This window comes from Peromyscus eremicus, chromosome 7, assembly GCF_949786415.1.
Source record: "Peromyscus eremicus chromosome 7, PerEre_H2_v1, whole genome shotgun sequence".
Classification (NCBI taxonomy): domain Eukaryota; kingdom Metazoa; phylum Chordata; class Mammalia; order Rodentia; family Cricetidae; genus Peromyscus; species Peromyscus eremicus.
Genome location: NC_081422.1, coordinates 58,812,310 through 58,825,853, shown reverse-complemented (window position 1 = coordinate 58,825,853; position 13,544 = coordinate 58,812,310). Strand labels below are relative to the sequence as shown.

Sequence of the window (13,544 nt, the reverse complement as noted above, 5' to 3'; positions counted from 1 at the left end):
TACTATCACCTCCTCCTCCTCTACTATCACCTCCTCCTCCACTATCACTTCCTCTTCCTCCTCCACTATCACCTCCTCCTCCTCTACTATCAACTCCTCCTCCACTATCACCTCCTCCTCCTCCACTATCACCTCCTCCTCCACTATCACCTCCTCCTCCACTATCACCTCCTCCTCCTCCACTATCACCTCTTCCTCCACTATCACCTCCTCCTCCTCCTCCTCCTCCTCCACTATCACCTCCTCCTCCACTATCACCCCCTCCTCCTTCTCCTCTTTCTCTTTCTCCTCTTCTTACCCTCTCCTTCTCTTCCTCCTCCTCATTTTTTTATAATTTTGTTGAGACAGGGCCATGCCATGTAGCCATAGCTGGACTGGAACTCACAGAGATCCACCTGCCTCTGCCTACAGAGTGTGAGTTTAAAGGCGTGCCCCACCCCCCACCCTACATATCTTCATTATAGACCTGACCAAGCTCTGCCCCCACCAGAGATGGATGGATCGAATAATCAGGCTCATTATGAAATGTTATTGAAACCTTTACAGAAAACAAAAGTCCAATGAACATAAAATATCAGTGATTCCATCACTTTATCGTCTTTCACAGTCTCAGAAATCTCCTTTTTCTTCCTTCCTGGCCATATCCATTGGTGCACGCTTGTATTCTGTGCTGCCTACTTCTCTTAAAATTGTTTCTCTATCTTGCTATAGCCTAGTTATTTTTAGTAGTTAAGACAAATTAATGAAATTAATTTACTCTACTTTGCTTAAACATTCCTCAATTGTTGGACATTGGTAGTGTTTAATTTTTCAGGATTAGGGAAAAACTGTTACTTGAAACATTTTTTTAATCAGTGTTGCCTTTTTTATTCTTTTTGATCATCCTTGGAATGTTAAATTACCAAGTCAAAGGGCATAAAAAATTAAAATAGGTTTGTTATATAGTGGCAGAGAGTTTTCCAGAAAAACAGTGGCCCAGTGTGAATTACCCCCCACAGTGATGGGTGTGCTGGTTTTCATTATAGCTGCTGACAGAACAGGGGCTACAATAAGAAAGTAGTCTAACTGTTTTACATTATTAAAGTTAGACTATTTTACATGATTAAATTTTTATGTTTAACATTAGTTTCTGGAAATTATTTGTTGACTCGCTTGGCTCCTCTTAGTGAAAACGTTAGAATAAGATGAAGTCTGGATTAGACTGCACAGGACTAGAGTCTCTCTCCTTCAGCCTACTTGGCTTCAAACGGAAACAGGTGATCAGAGAAGGAAAATGCCCCAGGTTGGTCTTGTTCCAATTGTCTTTAAGGAATAAGCTTTTATTTGGGGGGTGTAGTTTTTTTTTCTTCTTCAGGGCTTGACTTGAATTAAAAGCTCAAGTATATTCAAACACAGGGCTCCTGTGGAAACAGGACACATTGTCACACCAATGTCACCTGTTCATTCTTGTTCTGGCCCCATAACTAATGAGACTGCCAGACTGCCACAGGACATTTCCTAGCAGACCGTGAGGTCTTCAATGCTGCCTTTTCTGCTGACTCCTGACTTCCCAGAGCCCGGTCCAGTGCCTGACACCTGTGAGGCACCTGATGCACAGTTATTAATAAAAGAGGCAAATAAGGCTGGAAAGATGCCTAGTCAGGGAAGCACTTCCTATGCAGTCACAAGGATCTGAGTTCCAACCCAGAACCCACATAAAAAGCTGGGCATGGTGACACTTGCTTGTAGTAATCTAGTTCTGGGAAGGAGACAGAAAGATCCTTAGGGTTTATGGCCAGCCAGGCTAGCATAAATGGAGCACTCCAGGCCAGTGAACAATGACTGTCTCAAGGAACAAGGTAGACAATGTCTTCATGAATGCTTGATGTCCAAAGAAGCCAGAGGAGGACATTGGAACCCTGGGGATTGGGGTTACAGACAGTTGTGAGCTGCCACGTGGGTGCTGAGAATTGAACCTGTGTGCTCTGGCAGAGAAGTCCATGCTCTTAACCACTGAGCCACGTCTCCAACCTCTCTCAAGACCGTGGGTTTTTAGAGAATCTTATAATGCACGAATTTCTGAGAATTTGGTCTCTGGTGCAGATGTGTGAGATGCCGGTGAACACACCAGAAAACCCCTGGAAGGTGAGTCCCAAAGAAGAAAGAGAGCGAAAAGACCTGAGGAACACCCACCTTGTGTTCAGCATCGACCCCAAAGGTTGTGAAGATGTGGATGACACGCTCTCAGTCAGAACTTTGAGTAACGGCAACCTGGAGCTTGGGGTCCATATTGCCGACGTCACACACTTTGTGGCCCCCAACTCTTATACTGATGTCGAAGCTAGAACAAGGTAACTCTATTTATGGGAAGTCAGCAGAACAGTGGGGGGGGGGGGGATGTGTATCTGTGCTAGTTTCAGATGGCCAAGATCTCCTGTTTGGGTAGTTCTGAAAATCTTTTCTGGATTTTCCTGAACTCCCCCTACTTCAGGAAAATAGTCCCTTGATCAGTTTGTGTCCTTTCTTAACCTTTTACCCCATACTTTCACTAAACGGAGTGAATTTTCACATGTAATATGGTATTCTATATAGATGCTAGATCATTATGCTCCCATTTTTCTCATACAACCAAGATTCATGTCACTTTTACTTTCTACATCAGTGGAAGAATATTCAGCCAGAGCAGTGTGGCTTGGTCAAGTGGGCACGCGGGAACTATTTCATTAGGCAGCCGCTGCGCTTTATGAGGAGCAGTAGCCCCAGGGGAATGCAAGCCTGGTCTCAGCTGTTTACCTCCCGCAGCCCACACAGTCAGCAGTTCTGCTGCATGCTGAAGGTCAGTCACTCCACACGTGTCGTTCCAGGGCCACCACTTACTACCTAGCAGATCGCCGCTATGACATGCTGCCCTCCATCCTGAGTGCAGATCTCTGCTCTCTCCTGGGAGGCGTTGACAGGTGAGTCTCATTTTCGCCTTCACAGCTGTCCCCGCCCTCCTGCTGTTTCTTCCTCAGCCTTCCAGTGTGCCCTCCCTACCACTCCACACCCTACCCTCTGCTTCCCATCTCCTCTGCTCCCTATTTCCTTCTCTCCTTCCGTATATGGTTTCAGGCAACTCTGTTTTTCCAGTCTCCTCCTTTCTTTCTGTTCTCCTGATGTTAGCTTTCTGAAGTAGGCCACAGGCTGAGGAGAATGCAGAACACTCCCAAGTAGATGCTGTTCCTTAGAAGACACTTGAGCTTAGGGAGTTTGAGTTATCAGTGAATACATAATTAGATAGTCTAAAATTAGTAAGTTCCAAAGATGGAATAAAGGCTCCTTCCTATTATTTTCTCCTCCGGTACTGATTTCTTGAATATTTTTCTATATTTAATACAAATATGGATGAATAATTTTTATTTTTTTAAGATTTATTTATTATGTATACAGTGTTCTGTCCACATGTATGCCTGCAGGCCAGAAGAGGGCACCAGATCTCATTACAGATGGTTGGGAGCCACCATGTGGGTGCTGGGAATTGGACTCAGGACCTCTGGAAGAGCAGCCGGTGCTCTTAACCTCTGAGCCATCTCTCCAACCCCTGTAATTTTTATTTTGTATAAAAAATACTAGCATACCATAGATATAAAGAGAAGACTCCCATTCTAGAGTGCAAGCCTTCCTGAGCAAACTGCTTCTGTTTCTAACAAAAATATATATGTAGAAGAAAGCATGTATATGTCTCTCTGTGTGTGTGCCATTTGTATATAATATATTTTATACACACATGCTATTCAGCACGTAAAATTTTATTATTTCCTTTTTTTTTTTTTTTTGAGAGAAGGTGTCAGGCATCCTGTTCTCAAACTCAACTGGAAGCCAAGGATGGCCTTCTGAGCCTCCTGCCTGTGCACCAACATGCCTGGGTTTCGAGGGCTGGGGATCCAGCCCAGAGCTTCGTGCAGGCTAAGCAGAGCACTCTAGCAACTAAGCTACATGCATGGCCCTTCCACCTTTTTAAAAAGATTTGTGTGTGTGTCTTGAGTGTTATGCCTGCATACATGTATGTGCACCATATATGTGTGTAGTGCTTGCAGAAGCCAGAAGAGGGCATCAGATCCCCTGGAACTGAAGTTACAGACAATTGTGAGCCACCATGTGGGTTCTGGGGACTGAACCCAGGTCCTCTGGAAGAGCCAGTGCTCTTAACACTGAGACATGAGACATCTTACCATCACTAGTTCTCTCTCTCTCTCTCTCTCTCTCTCTCTCTCTCTCTCTCTCTCAGCATTTCAATATATCTGAAGGAGAAATTCTTAGAAGCAGAACTTATGTCGAGGTGCATGCATGTGTGTTTAGATCCGTACAGTCAGATTGCCCTCCAGCGAGGTTACAGCAATCTGTTTCCACAGCAGTGGATGCAAAACCTAGTTTCCCACAGTCTGACCCATACACTGCGCTGGATCCTTTCATCTGAGTCAGTTTGCTAGATAAGTAGTATCTTAATTTTAATTTCTCTACTATGTGTGTGTGTGAAGTTAAACATTTTTGTTAAAGGATATTTATGTATTCTTTCCTGTGAACTACTTCATATTCCTTATGCATTTTCATTTGGGTTTGTGATTTATTACTGATTCATAAAAACTCTGTACATGTTAGGAAAATTAGCCCCTTTAAAGTGTATGCATTATAAATACATAAGTTTTTTTTTTTAATAAAATGTTTTGGTGGCAGAATAGTTCTTTGCTAAATGAGCTTTTTGCTAATTAGCCTATCATCAAGATTGATACCAAGCTCCCTGTCATCTTATAGGATTTAAAGGCTTTGCTCTAACTTCCTGAGGCACTAAACAGGCTTGGCTCAATCAGTATCAAGCTATTCTAATCAAAATGGAGAACTGTAAGGTTTTCATATTGTGTGTGAACTCATTTCAGAGTTGTTCAGAGTTTAGCAGAACCCAGTCTGACTTTGTTGTTGTCACAGGGTCTCACTCTGTAACCTTGGCTGGCCTGGAACTTACCGCATAGACCAGGCTGGCCTCCCAAGTGCTGGGGTTAAAGGAATGTACCACCATATCCAGCCTGACTTTGTTTTTTGGTTTTTCAAGACAGGGTTTCTCTGTGTATCCCTGGCTGTCCTGGAACTCCCTCAGTAGACCAGGCTGGCTTTGAACTCACAGAGATCTGCCTGCCTTTGCCTCCTGAGTACTGGGATTAGAGGCATGTACCACCACAACCCAGCGTACACACATGCACAACTGTATAAATACATACATATATTACATACATACATACATACATACATACATACATACATACATACGTAGAATGTATGTGTGATGGAGTGATTAGTTTAAGAAATTATACCAATAAGCCGGATGTGGTGGCATATGCCTTTAATCTCAGCACTCAGGAGGCAGAGGCAGGTGGATCTCTGTGAGTTCGAGGCCAACCTGGTGTACAAATTGAGTTCCAGGACAGCCAGGGCTGTTATACAGAGAAACCCTGTCTCAAAGAACCAAAACAAGAAAGAAAGAAAGAAAGAAAGAAAGAAAGAAAGAAAGAAAGAAGGAAGGAAGGAAGGAAGGAAGGAAGGAAGGAAGGAAGGAAGGAAGGAAAGAAAGAAAGAAAGAAAGAAAGAAAGAAAGAAAGAAAGAAAGAAAGAAAAAGAGAAAGAAAGAAAGAAGGGGGAGGGAGGGAGGAAGGAAGGAAGGAGTTGAAATTGTACCAAAGGTCTGTTGCAAAAGTCAGATTTTTCTAATTAGATTCAAGGTCAAGTTCTGCTTGCTTGTAAAATAGAATGGAGAGGACTGGGGAGATGGCTCATCACCTAAGAGCATTGGTATTCCAGATAACTCTGACAACCCAGGTTTGATTCCCAGCACCCACACAACATTTCATAACTGCCTGTAATTCCAGTTCCAGGGAATCTGACGCCCTCTTCTGGCCTCCTTGGGCAGCAGGCACACATCTAGTACACAGACATATGTGCAGGCAAAACACCCAGACATTAAATAAAGAGTAATAATCTTTAAAAAGAATGAAAGGCCAGCGAGATGGCTCAGTGGGTAAGGACACCTGGTACTAAGTCTGAGTTTGATCCTCAGGACCGACACGGTGAAAGGAGAGAACTGGCTCTCAGGAGTTATCCCCTGACCTCCACACGTGTGTCATGATGCTCCCATGTGCACCCATACACATAAGCTTGCACAAAATAATAAAGTGCATGTATAACTGTTTTAAAGAAAATAGAGTGGAATAATGATACTGTTGTATCTCTGGTGTTATAGGTATGCTGTGAGTGTCCTGTGGGAATTAGATAAAACCTCTTATGAAATTAAGAAAGTGTGGTATGGCAGAACCATTATCCGATCAGCTTACAAACTGTTCTACGAGGCAGCCCAAGAGCTACTGGATGGAAACTTCAGCATTGTTGACGATATTCCAGAATTCAAAGCCTTGGAGGAGCAGAGCCGGCAGGCCAAACTGGAGGAGTTAGTGTGGGCAATTGGAAAGCTGACTGACATAGCCCGCCACATCCGAGCAAAAAGAGACAGTTGCGGCGCCCTGGGGCTGGAAGGCGTGGAGGTTCGAGTTCAGCTGGATGACAAGAAGAACATTCACGACCTCATCCCCAAGCAGCCCCTGGAGGTTCATGAGACGGTGGCCGAATGCATGATCCTAGCCAACCACTGGGTGGCCAAGAAGATCTGGGAGAGTTTCCCCCACCAGGCTTTGCTGCGCCAACACCCTCCTCCACACCAGGAGTTTTTCTCAGAGCTCCGGGAATGTGCTAAAGCGAAAGGCTTCTTCATAGACACACGGTAATCCTCTTTTGAGGGGCCAGAGAGTACTGTGCTCCTGCTTATCTTATGGTTCCTAAAATATGGCATGTAGCCAGACAGTGATGCATTGGAGCCTGAGGCAGTCAGGTCAGCAGTTTGAGGCCAGCCTGGACTACTTAAAGAAGATTTAATTAAAAACTATGTAGTTGCCAGGCACAAGGTCCTAATTAAAATACCTTTTATCAATTTAACAAAATGATTTTTTTTTTTTTTTTTTTTTTTTGCTTTCTGCCTTCAAGCAACAGAGTCTGGGTCGTTAATTAGTCACCTGCATGCAGGTCACATGACCAAGGGCCTTTTGGACCACATCCTTTTGGTTAGTCCTTAGAATGTTGAGGTGGTGACCCTGTCATTCATAATTTACTGATGGGAACTTTAGTCTAACGGGGTTAAGTAACTTGCTCATCATTTACCTGTTGGGCAGGGCAAGGTCGGGACTCTCATCCAAGGCGCTGATGCTCAGAAGCTCATCTCAGGGGCCTGTGTGTTCATCATTGATCTCACCTTCCACCTTCTCCCTTAGCCAGCTGCCCAGAACTGAATTATGTTATATTCCTGGTTTTATTTTTAATATACCAGTATGTTCCTAAAGGTTTAAAATTTTACTTTTGGAGTAAATACATCTCTCTTTTGTTCTTTAAAAAAAAAAAAAAAGTAATGTAGGTTTGCTTGTGCATGTCAAGTTTTGGTCTGCTTTTTTTTTTTTTTTGAAACTGGTTTTCACCATGCTTCCTGGCTTATCCTCTGTAGTGCATGGAGTCCAGGAGTATGCTGCCAGGTCTGCTGCTTTGTTTCTGAAATTTCCCTCTGGATAAATCATTCTTAATAAATAAAGAACAAAATGGCCGTTCTTTGGCCTGTATAGGATACTTACAGCTGAGTGTATTAAGATTGTAACTCCACTGGGGCGGGGGTGGGGGTGGGGGGGTGGGGTTGGCACACACCTTTCATTTCAGCACCAGGGAAGCAGAGGCAGATAGATCTCTGAGTTGAAGGCTAGCCTGGTCTACAGAATGATGAGTTCCAGGACAGCCAGGACTACTCGTAAAAACCCTGTCTCTAAACCCTCCCCCTGACACAAAAAGAATGTAATTCCACAAGAACCTGACCACCTATTTCAGACAAGCATTGGCTTAGCCCTGTATTAATGGGACATTACTCTATACTACTTAAGAAATATAAATTCTGGGGCTCAGCACTTAAGAGCAAAATGGCTTGGCTGCTCTTACAGAGAAGCCGGGCTTGATTCCCAGCACCCACACAGCAGCTCACAACTGCCTCTTACTCCAGTCCAGCTTCAGTGTGCTGCTGCACCATATGACACATGGACGTATATACACATATTTATGAAAATAAAGAATTTTTTAAAAAATTTAAATTCTGACAATCTTTCTTTGTTTAAACTTTAAAAGCAAACTAGATTTCTGTATTGAAAAGAAAATTGTGAGTGGTTGGAGAGATAGCTTAGAGGTTAAGAGCACTAGCTGCTGCTCTTCTAGAGATCCTGAGTTAATTACCAACAACCACATGGTGGCTCACAACCATCTGTAACGATGCCCTCTTCTGGCAAGTAGGCATACATGCAGACAGAACACTGTATACATAATAAATAAATCTTTAAAAAAAGAAAAGAAAATTATGGCTAAAATAAATTTAACTACTGATGGATGAAGATATTTAAACCAAGGAGTAGAAACTGTTCCTTGTAAATTGCCTTTGGGGCCCCATCAAGGCTTCTCTGCTTCTTGGTAGGTCCAACAAAACCTTGGCTGACTCTCTGGATAGTGCAAACGACCCCAGTGACCCTATGGTGAACAGGCTGCTGCGCTCCATGGCTACCCAGGCCATGTCCAATGCACTCTACTTCTCCACCGGATCCTGTGCAGAGGAAGAGTTCCATCATTATGGTGACTGACAGCATTGTCTTAACGAATGGTTCAACCTTGAGCAAATCTTTTGGAAAGTGCTTTTGTCTGTCCTTTATTCTGAAGTTTTGGTTTCCTTTTGAAGGTCTTGCTTTAGATAAATACACCCACTTTACTTCTCCGATAAGAAGATATTCAGATATTGTTGTACACCGACTATTAATGGGAGCCATTTCAAAAGACAGGAAGATGGAAATTAAAGACAATTTGTTCAGCAACAAAGATCTTGAGGAATTATGCAGACATATTAACAACAGAAACCGAGTAAGAAGGAATTTCAAACTCTTCCCTATCTCATAGAGGGTATGGGCTTTACCACATAAGAGAATGGGACACCATATATTTTTGCAAACTCCATAATTATTGTAACCAGTGCTCTTAATACACTTACTAGTGTTCTGTTAACGTGAATTTGGGGGATTTTTGTTGTTGTTTGATTGTATGTTTTTGAGACAGAGTCTCATTATATAGACCAGTCTGACCTCTGCCTCCCAAGTCCTGGGACTAAAGGTGTGCACCACCATGCCTGGCAGTTTTGCTTAGACGAGGACTCACTGTTCTTTCCTAGGCTGAGTTTTCACCTAGGGGACTCAAGTGACCCTCCAGCTCAGCCTCTATACTCCATATGTTCTGTGCCAGCCTTAGCATTAGGGGTTTGACAATGGATTAAAGGTCTTTCCCAAAAGGTAGAGATCTAAAGGTTCAAGCAGCTGGGTATGGTGTAACCCCATCACTCAGGAGGCTGAGGCTGAGGCATGCAGGTTTTAGGTTTGAGGCTAGCTGGTTTGATATATATATTTATATAAATATTATAGTATAGTATAATATAGTATATATTTTATATATAGTATATAATATAGAGAGCCAGGCATGGTCAGATGCCTTTAATTCCAGCACTTGGGAGGCAGAGGCCATTCTGGTCTACATAGTGAGTTCCAGGACAGCCAGAACTACACAGTAGTGAGACTCTGTCTCAACAACAACAAAAAGTTACACTGTCTAGAATTTTTTTTTGAGGGGGTGGTTTTGAATCAGGGTTTCTCTATGTAGCCCCTCGACTGTCTTGGTACTTGCTCTATAGACCAGGCTGGCCTCAAACGCAGAGATCCGCCTGCCTCTGCTTCCCGAGAGCTGGGATGAAATCGTGCACCACCACCACCTGGCTTAACTTTTCATATCTTTAAAATCTCTTAAATTTCATTTATTTATTTGTTTGTTTGTTGTGTGTATGTATCTATACATTCAAGTGAAAGTCAAAGCCAATTTGTGGAGTTGGTAATTTCTTTCTACCATCTTCATCCCAGAGAATGGAACTCAGGTTGTCAGGTTTGACAGTAAGTGCCTTTAACCACTGAGCCACCTCATCAGTCTTAACGTGTGTGTGTGTGTGTGTGTGTGTGTGTGTGTGTGTGTGTGTGTGTGTGAAAGGATGACTTTCAGGAGTTAGTTCTTGTCTTTGAGACAGCTTGTTTCTGCTGCTACACTCTGGCAGGTACAGCTGTGAGCTTCTGGCCAATTGTCCCGTCTCTGCCTCCCATCCTCCCATCCTCCCATCCTCCCATCCTCCCATCCTCCCATCCTCCCATCCTCCCATCCTCCCATCCTCCCATCCTCCCATCCTCCCATCCTCCCATCCTCCCATCCTCCCATCCTCCCATCCTCCCATCCTCCCATCCTCCCATCCTCCCATCCTTGCATCCTATTGTTAGGAATGCTGAGATTACAGATAAGCGCCACCATATCCAGCCTTTACATAACTCAGGTGATCAGGTTTGCACAGAAAATACTTTGACCCACTGAGCCCTTCCCTTTACATCTCATCTGCTGCTGGATCTTTTTTTTTACTTTCTGAGATGGGGCTGTTTTGTCTCTTTTTATTTGGTTTAGTTGAGACAACAACTTACTCTGGATAGTCAATCCTCCTGTCTCAGTCTCACAAGTACTGGGATTATAGGTTTGTGCCACCACACTGTTGAATCCCGTCCTTTTTTTGTTTTTTTTTTCGAGACAGGGTTTCTCCATGTAGTTTTGGTGCCTGTCCTGGATCTCACTCTGTAGCCCAGGCTGGCTTCGAACTCACAGAGATCTGCCTGGCTCTACCTCCTGAGCTGCTCTCTGGCCCACACGAGTGTTGGGATTAAAGGCGTGTGCCACCGCAGCCCGGCAGAGTCCCGTCGTCCTTTTAAAAGCTGTTTCTGTGGGAATGAGTTTCGGGTTTCTTCCTGGACATCAAGGAACTCTATTGTCATGTGTGGGGTTGTGCTTCTTACAGGCGGCCCAGCATGCTCAGAAGCAGTCCACTGAGCTCTTCCAGTGCATGTACTTTAAAGACAGAGACCCGGAAACGGAGGAGCGCTGCATTGCTGATGGGGTCATTTATTCAATTAGAACAAATGGTGTACTTGTATTTATACCAAGGTATGTTACTTCTCATGCAGTGGTTAATTAGAAATCACAGTTAAACCATACCAGTGTTGAGCACAAATGATCCATTATATATAACTTACTAAAATATTTATTTAGACTGGGGGTGTGTAGCTCAAAGATGGAGTGCTTGCCTAACACACAAAGTCCTGGGTTTGATATCCCAGAATCACATACAACCAGGTGTAGTGATACATGCCTGTAAAGCAAGAGGATCAGAAGTTCAAGGTCATCCATAGTTACATAATGATTTTGATACCAGCTTGCACTACATGAGACCTTATCTCTAAAAAAGAATATAAGCTTGGCATGGTAGCACATGCCTTTAATCCCAACACTCAAGAGGCAGACACAAGCAGATCTCTGAGTTCAAGACCAGCCTGATCTTCAAAGCAAGCTCTAGGCCAGCCACAGCTACAGAGTGAGACTTTTTCAAACAAACTATATATTAACATATACAATTCTACATATTCATAAAATTACTATATGTACACAGTGTAACATACAGTCAGGAAATAAAGGGCACAATTGGGAGTACATATATATATATATATATATATATATATATGCACATCTGTATTAGTCTTAGGATCTTTCTTAGCTAGCAAAGCATTGTTTCTTATCTGCTTCTGTAAAAATGTTTTGGAGGTAAACCACAGGAAGAGTGGCTAAGCATAGAAGATCTGCCTACTAAGAATACATTATCTCGGTTTTACCCTGTGATGATTTAGGTTTGGAATTAAAGGTGCTGCTTATCTAAAGAACAAAGATGGCTTAGTGATCTCGTGTGGCCCAGAGAGCAGCTCTGAATGGAAGCCAGGATCCCTGCAACGATCTCAGAACAAGATCACTTCTACCACAGCTGGAGGACAGTCAGTTACATTTCATCTGTTTGACCATGTGACAGTAAGTCTGCATACTTAGTGTTTTTTTTTTGGGGGGGGGGGTTGGTTTTTTTTCAAGACAGGGTTTCTCCATGTAGTTTTGGTCCCTGTCCTGGATCTCGCTTTGTAGACCAGGCTGGTCTCGAACTCAGAGATCTACCTGCCTCTGCCTCCACAGTGCTGGGTTCAAAGGCATGCACCACCACCACCCGGCAAGTCTTTTCAATATGAAGAAAAAAGGGACATGATGTAGTAACATGTGTTTCTCTGTTCTAGGTTAGAATATCCGTTCAGGCCTTGCGTTGCCATTCTGACACCATCAGGCTTGAAATAATAAGTAACAAACCATATATGACTCCAAACCCAGAGCTATGCCAGCAGAACTCCCTCTTGCTGAAGAGCGAGTTAGTGAAAGAAGTGACCCGATCTGTGGAGGAAGCTCAGCTCGCCCAGGAAGTCAAAGGCAAGGTGCTTCAGGAGTACCAAGAATACTGCCAAACAAAGGGAAGAAGTCTCTACACGCTTCTGGAGGAGATAAGGGACCTTGCTCTTCTGGATGTTTCAGACAGTTATGCAATGTGAAATGCTTCCACTTCAATAAAGAGCTTTGTCTTAGGTGTTGTACTGTCTTTTCAGACTTAAATGTTGTCACTTGTTCCAGCTGAAGGAGATTACGTGGGTACTTCACATATTTGTGCAATGTTCTCACACCTCACTGAAGTAGAACCAGCTCCCTATATAAACGGGTTTCTTTGTTGTTGGTAGTGGTCTTTTGTTTTGTTGGTTTTGTTTTTTTGAGAGAGGGTTTCTCTGTGAAACAGTTCTGGCGGTCCTGGAACTCACTCTGTAGACCAGGGTGACCTTGAATTCGAGAGATCCATCTGTCTCTGCCTCCCAAGTGCTAGGATTAAAGGCACACACCACTACTGGCTACTAGAAACTGGCTTTTCAGCAGTTGAGTAGACAGTGATCAGGCTGTAAAAGGCAGGTTGCTAGTCTCTCTATAGTAAATCCAAAATTATCTTGCTTCAAATCAATTTAGTTTTTTGAGACTGTCTTACTTTGTAGCCTTGGTTGGCCTAGAACACACTATGTAGACCAAGCTGATCATTAAGATCCTCCTGCTTCTGCCTCCGGTCTACTGGGATTAAAGGTATGTGCCACCACACGTGGCTCAAATTGATTATTTCAAATGAAGTTTACTTTTGTAATTTTTACAGACGTATTTGGGCCATAGACCCCTCTGACATCATTTAGCCATTTGGGGTAAGACAGTCCTGTCTACCTTCCTCTACAAAACTTATTTCATGTTTGATTCACAATTTCCTAATTGTTCTGGCACCAGCTGGACAAGGGCATAGAGTGGGTGGTGGGCTGCACTCTTAAGTCTTGCCTCAAACTCCTGTCCCACCCTCAAATTCTGTTGTGTGTACCTCCAATGGCCAGGCCTTCCCAAGAGAAGTGTTCCTGAACTCACCACTGGAAAAGTACTTCTCCCACCGGCCCTTC

At 43.4% G+C, this 13,544-nt stretch overlaps 1 protein-coding gene across 2 annotated transcripts in view; it reads left to right on the top strand.

Moving 5' to 3' along the window:
- Window positions 1–12,650, top strand: part of Dis3l (DIS3 like exosome 3'-5' exoribonuclease) — a 39,956-nt gene extending 27,306 nt beyond the window's left edge. For both annotated transcript variants that reach the window (XM_059268099.1, XM_059268100.1), the window contains 8 exons: window positions 2,083–2,330; window positions 2,844–2,936; window positions 6,248–6,781; window positions 8,555–8,709; window positions 8,813–8,991; window positions 11,000–11,145; window positions 11,883–12,057; window positions 12,312–12,650. In XM_059268099.1, the coding sequence (XP_059124082.1) occupies window positions 2,083–2,330; window positions 2,844–2,936; window positions 6,248–6,781; window positions 8,555–8,709; window positions 8,813–8,991; window positions 11,000–11,145; window positions 11,883–12,057; window positions 12,312–12,617 (1,836 nt within the window). In that variant the 3' untranslated portion in view covers window positions 12,618–12,650. The remainder of the gene's footprint in view (window positions 1–2,082; window positions 2,331–2,843; window positions 2,937–6,247; window positions 6,782–8,554; window positions 8,710–8,812; window positions 8,992–10,999; window positions 11,146–11,882; window positions 12,058–12,311) is intronic.
- Window positions 12,651–13,544: the final 894 nt, after the last annotated feature.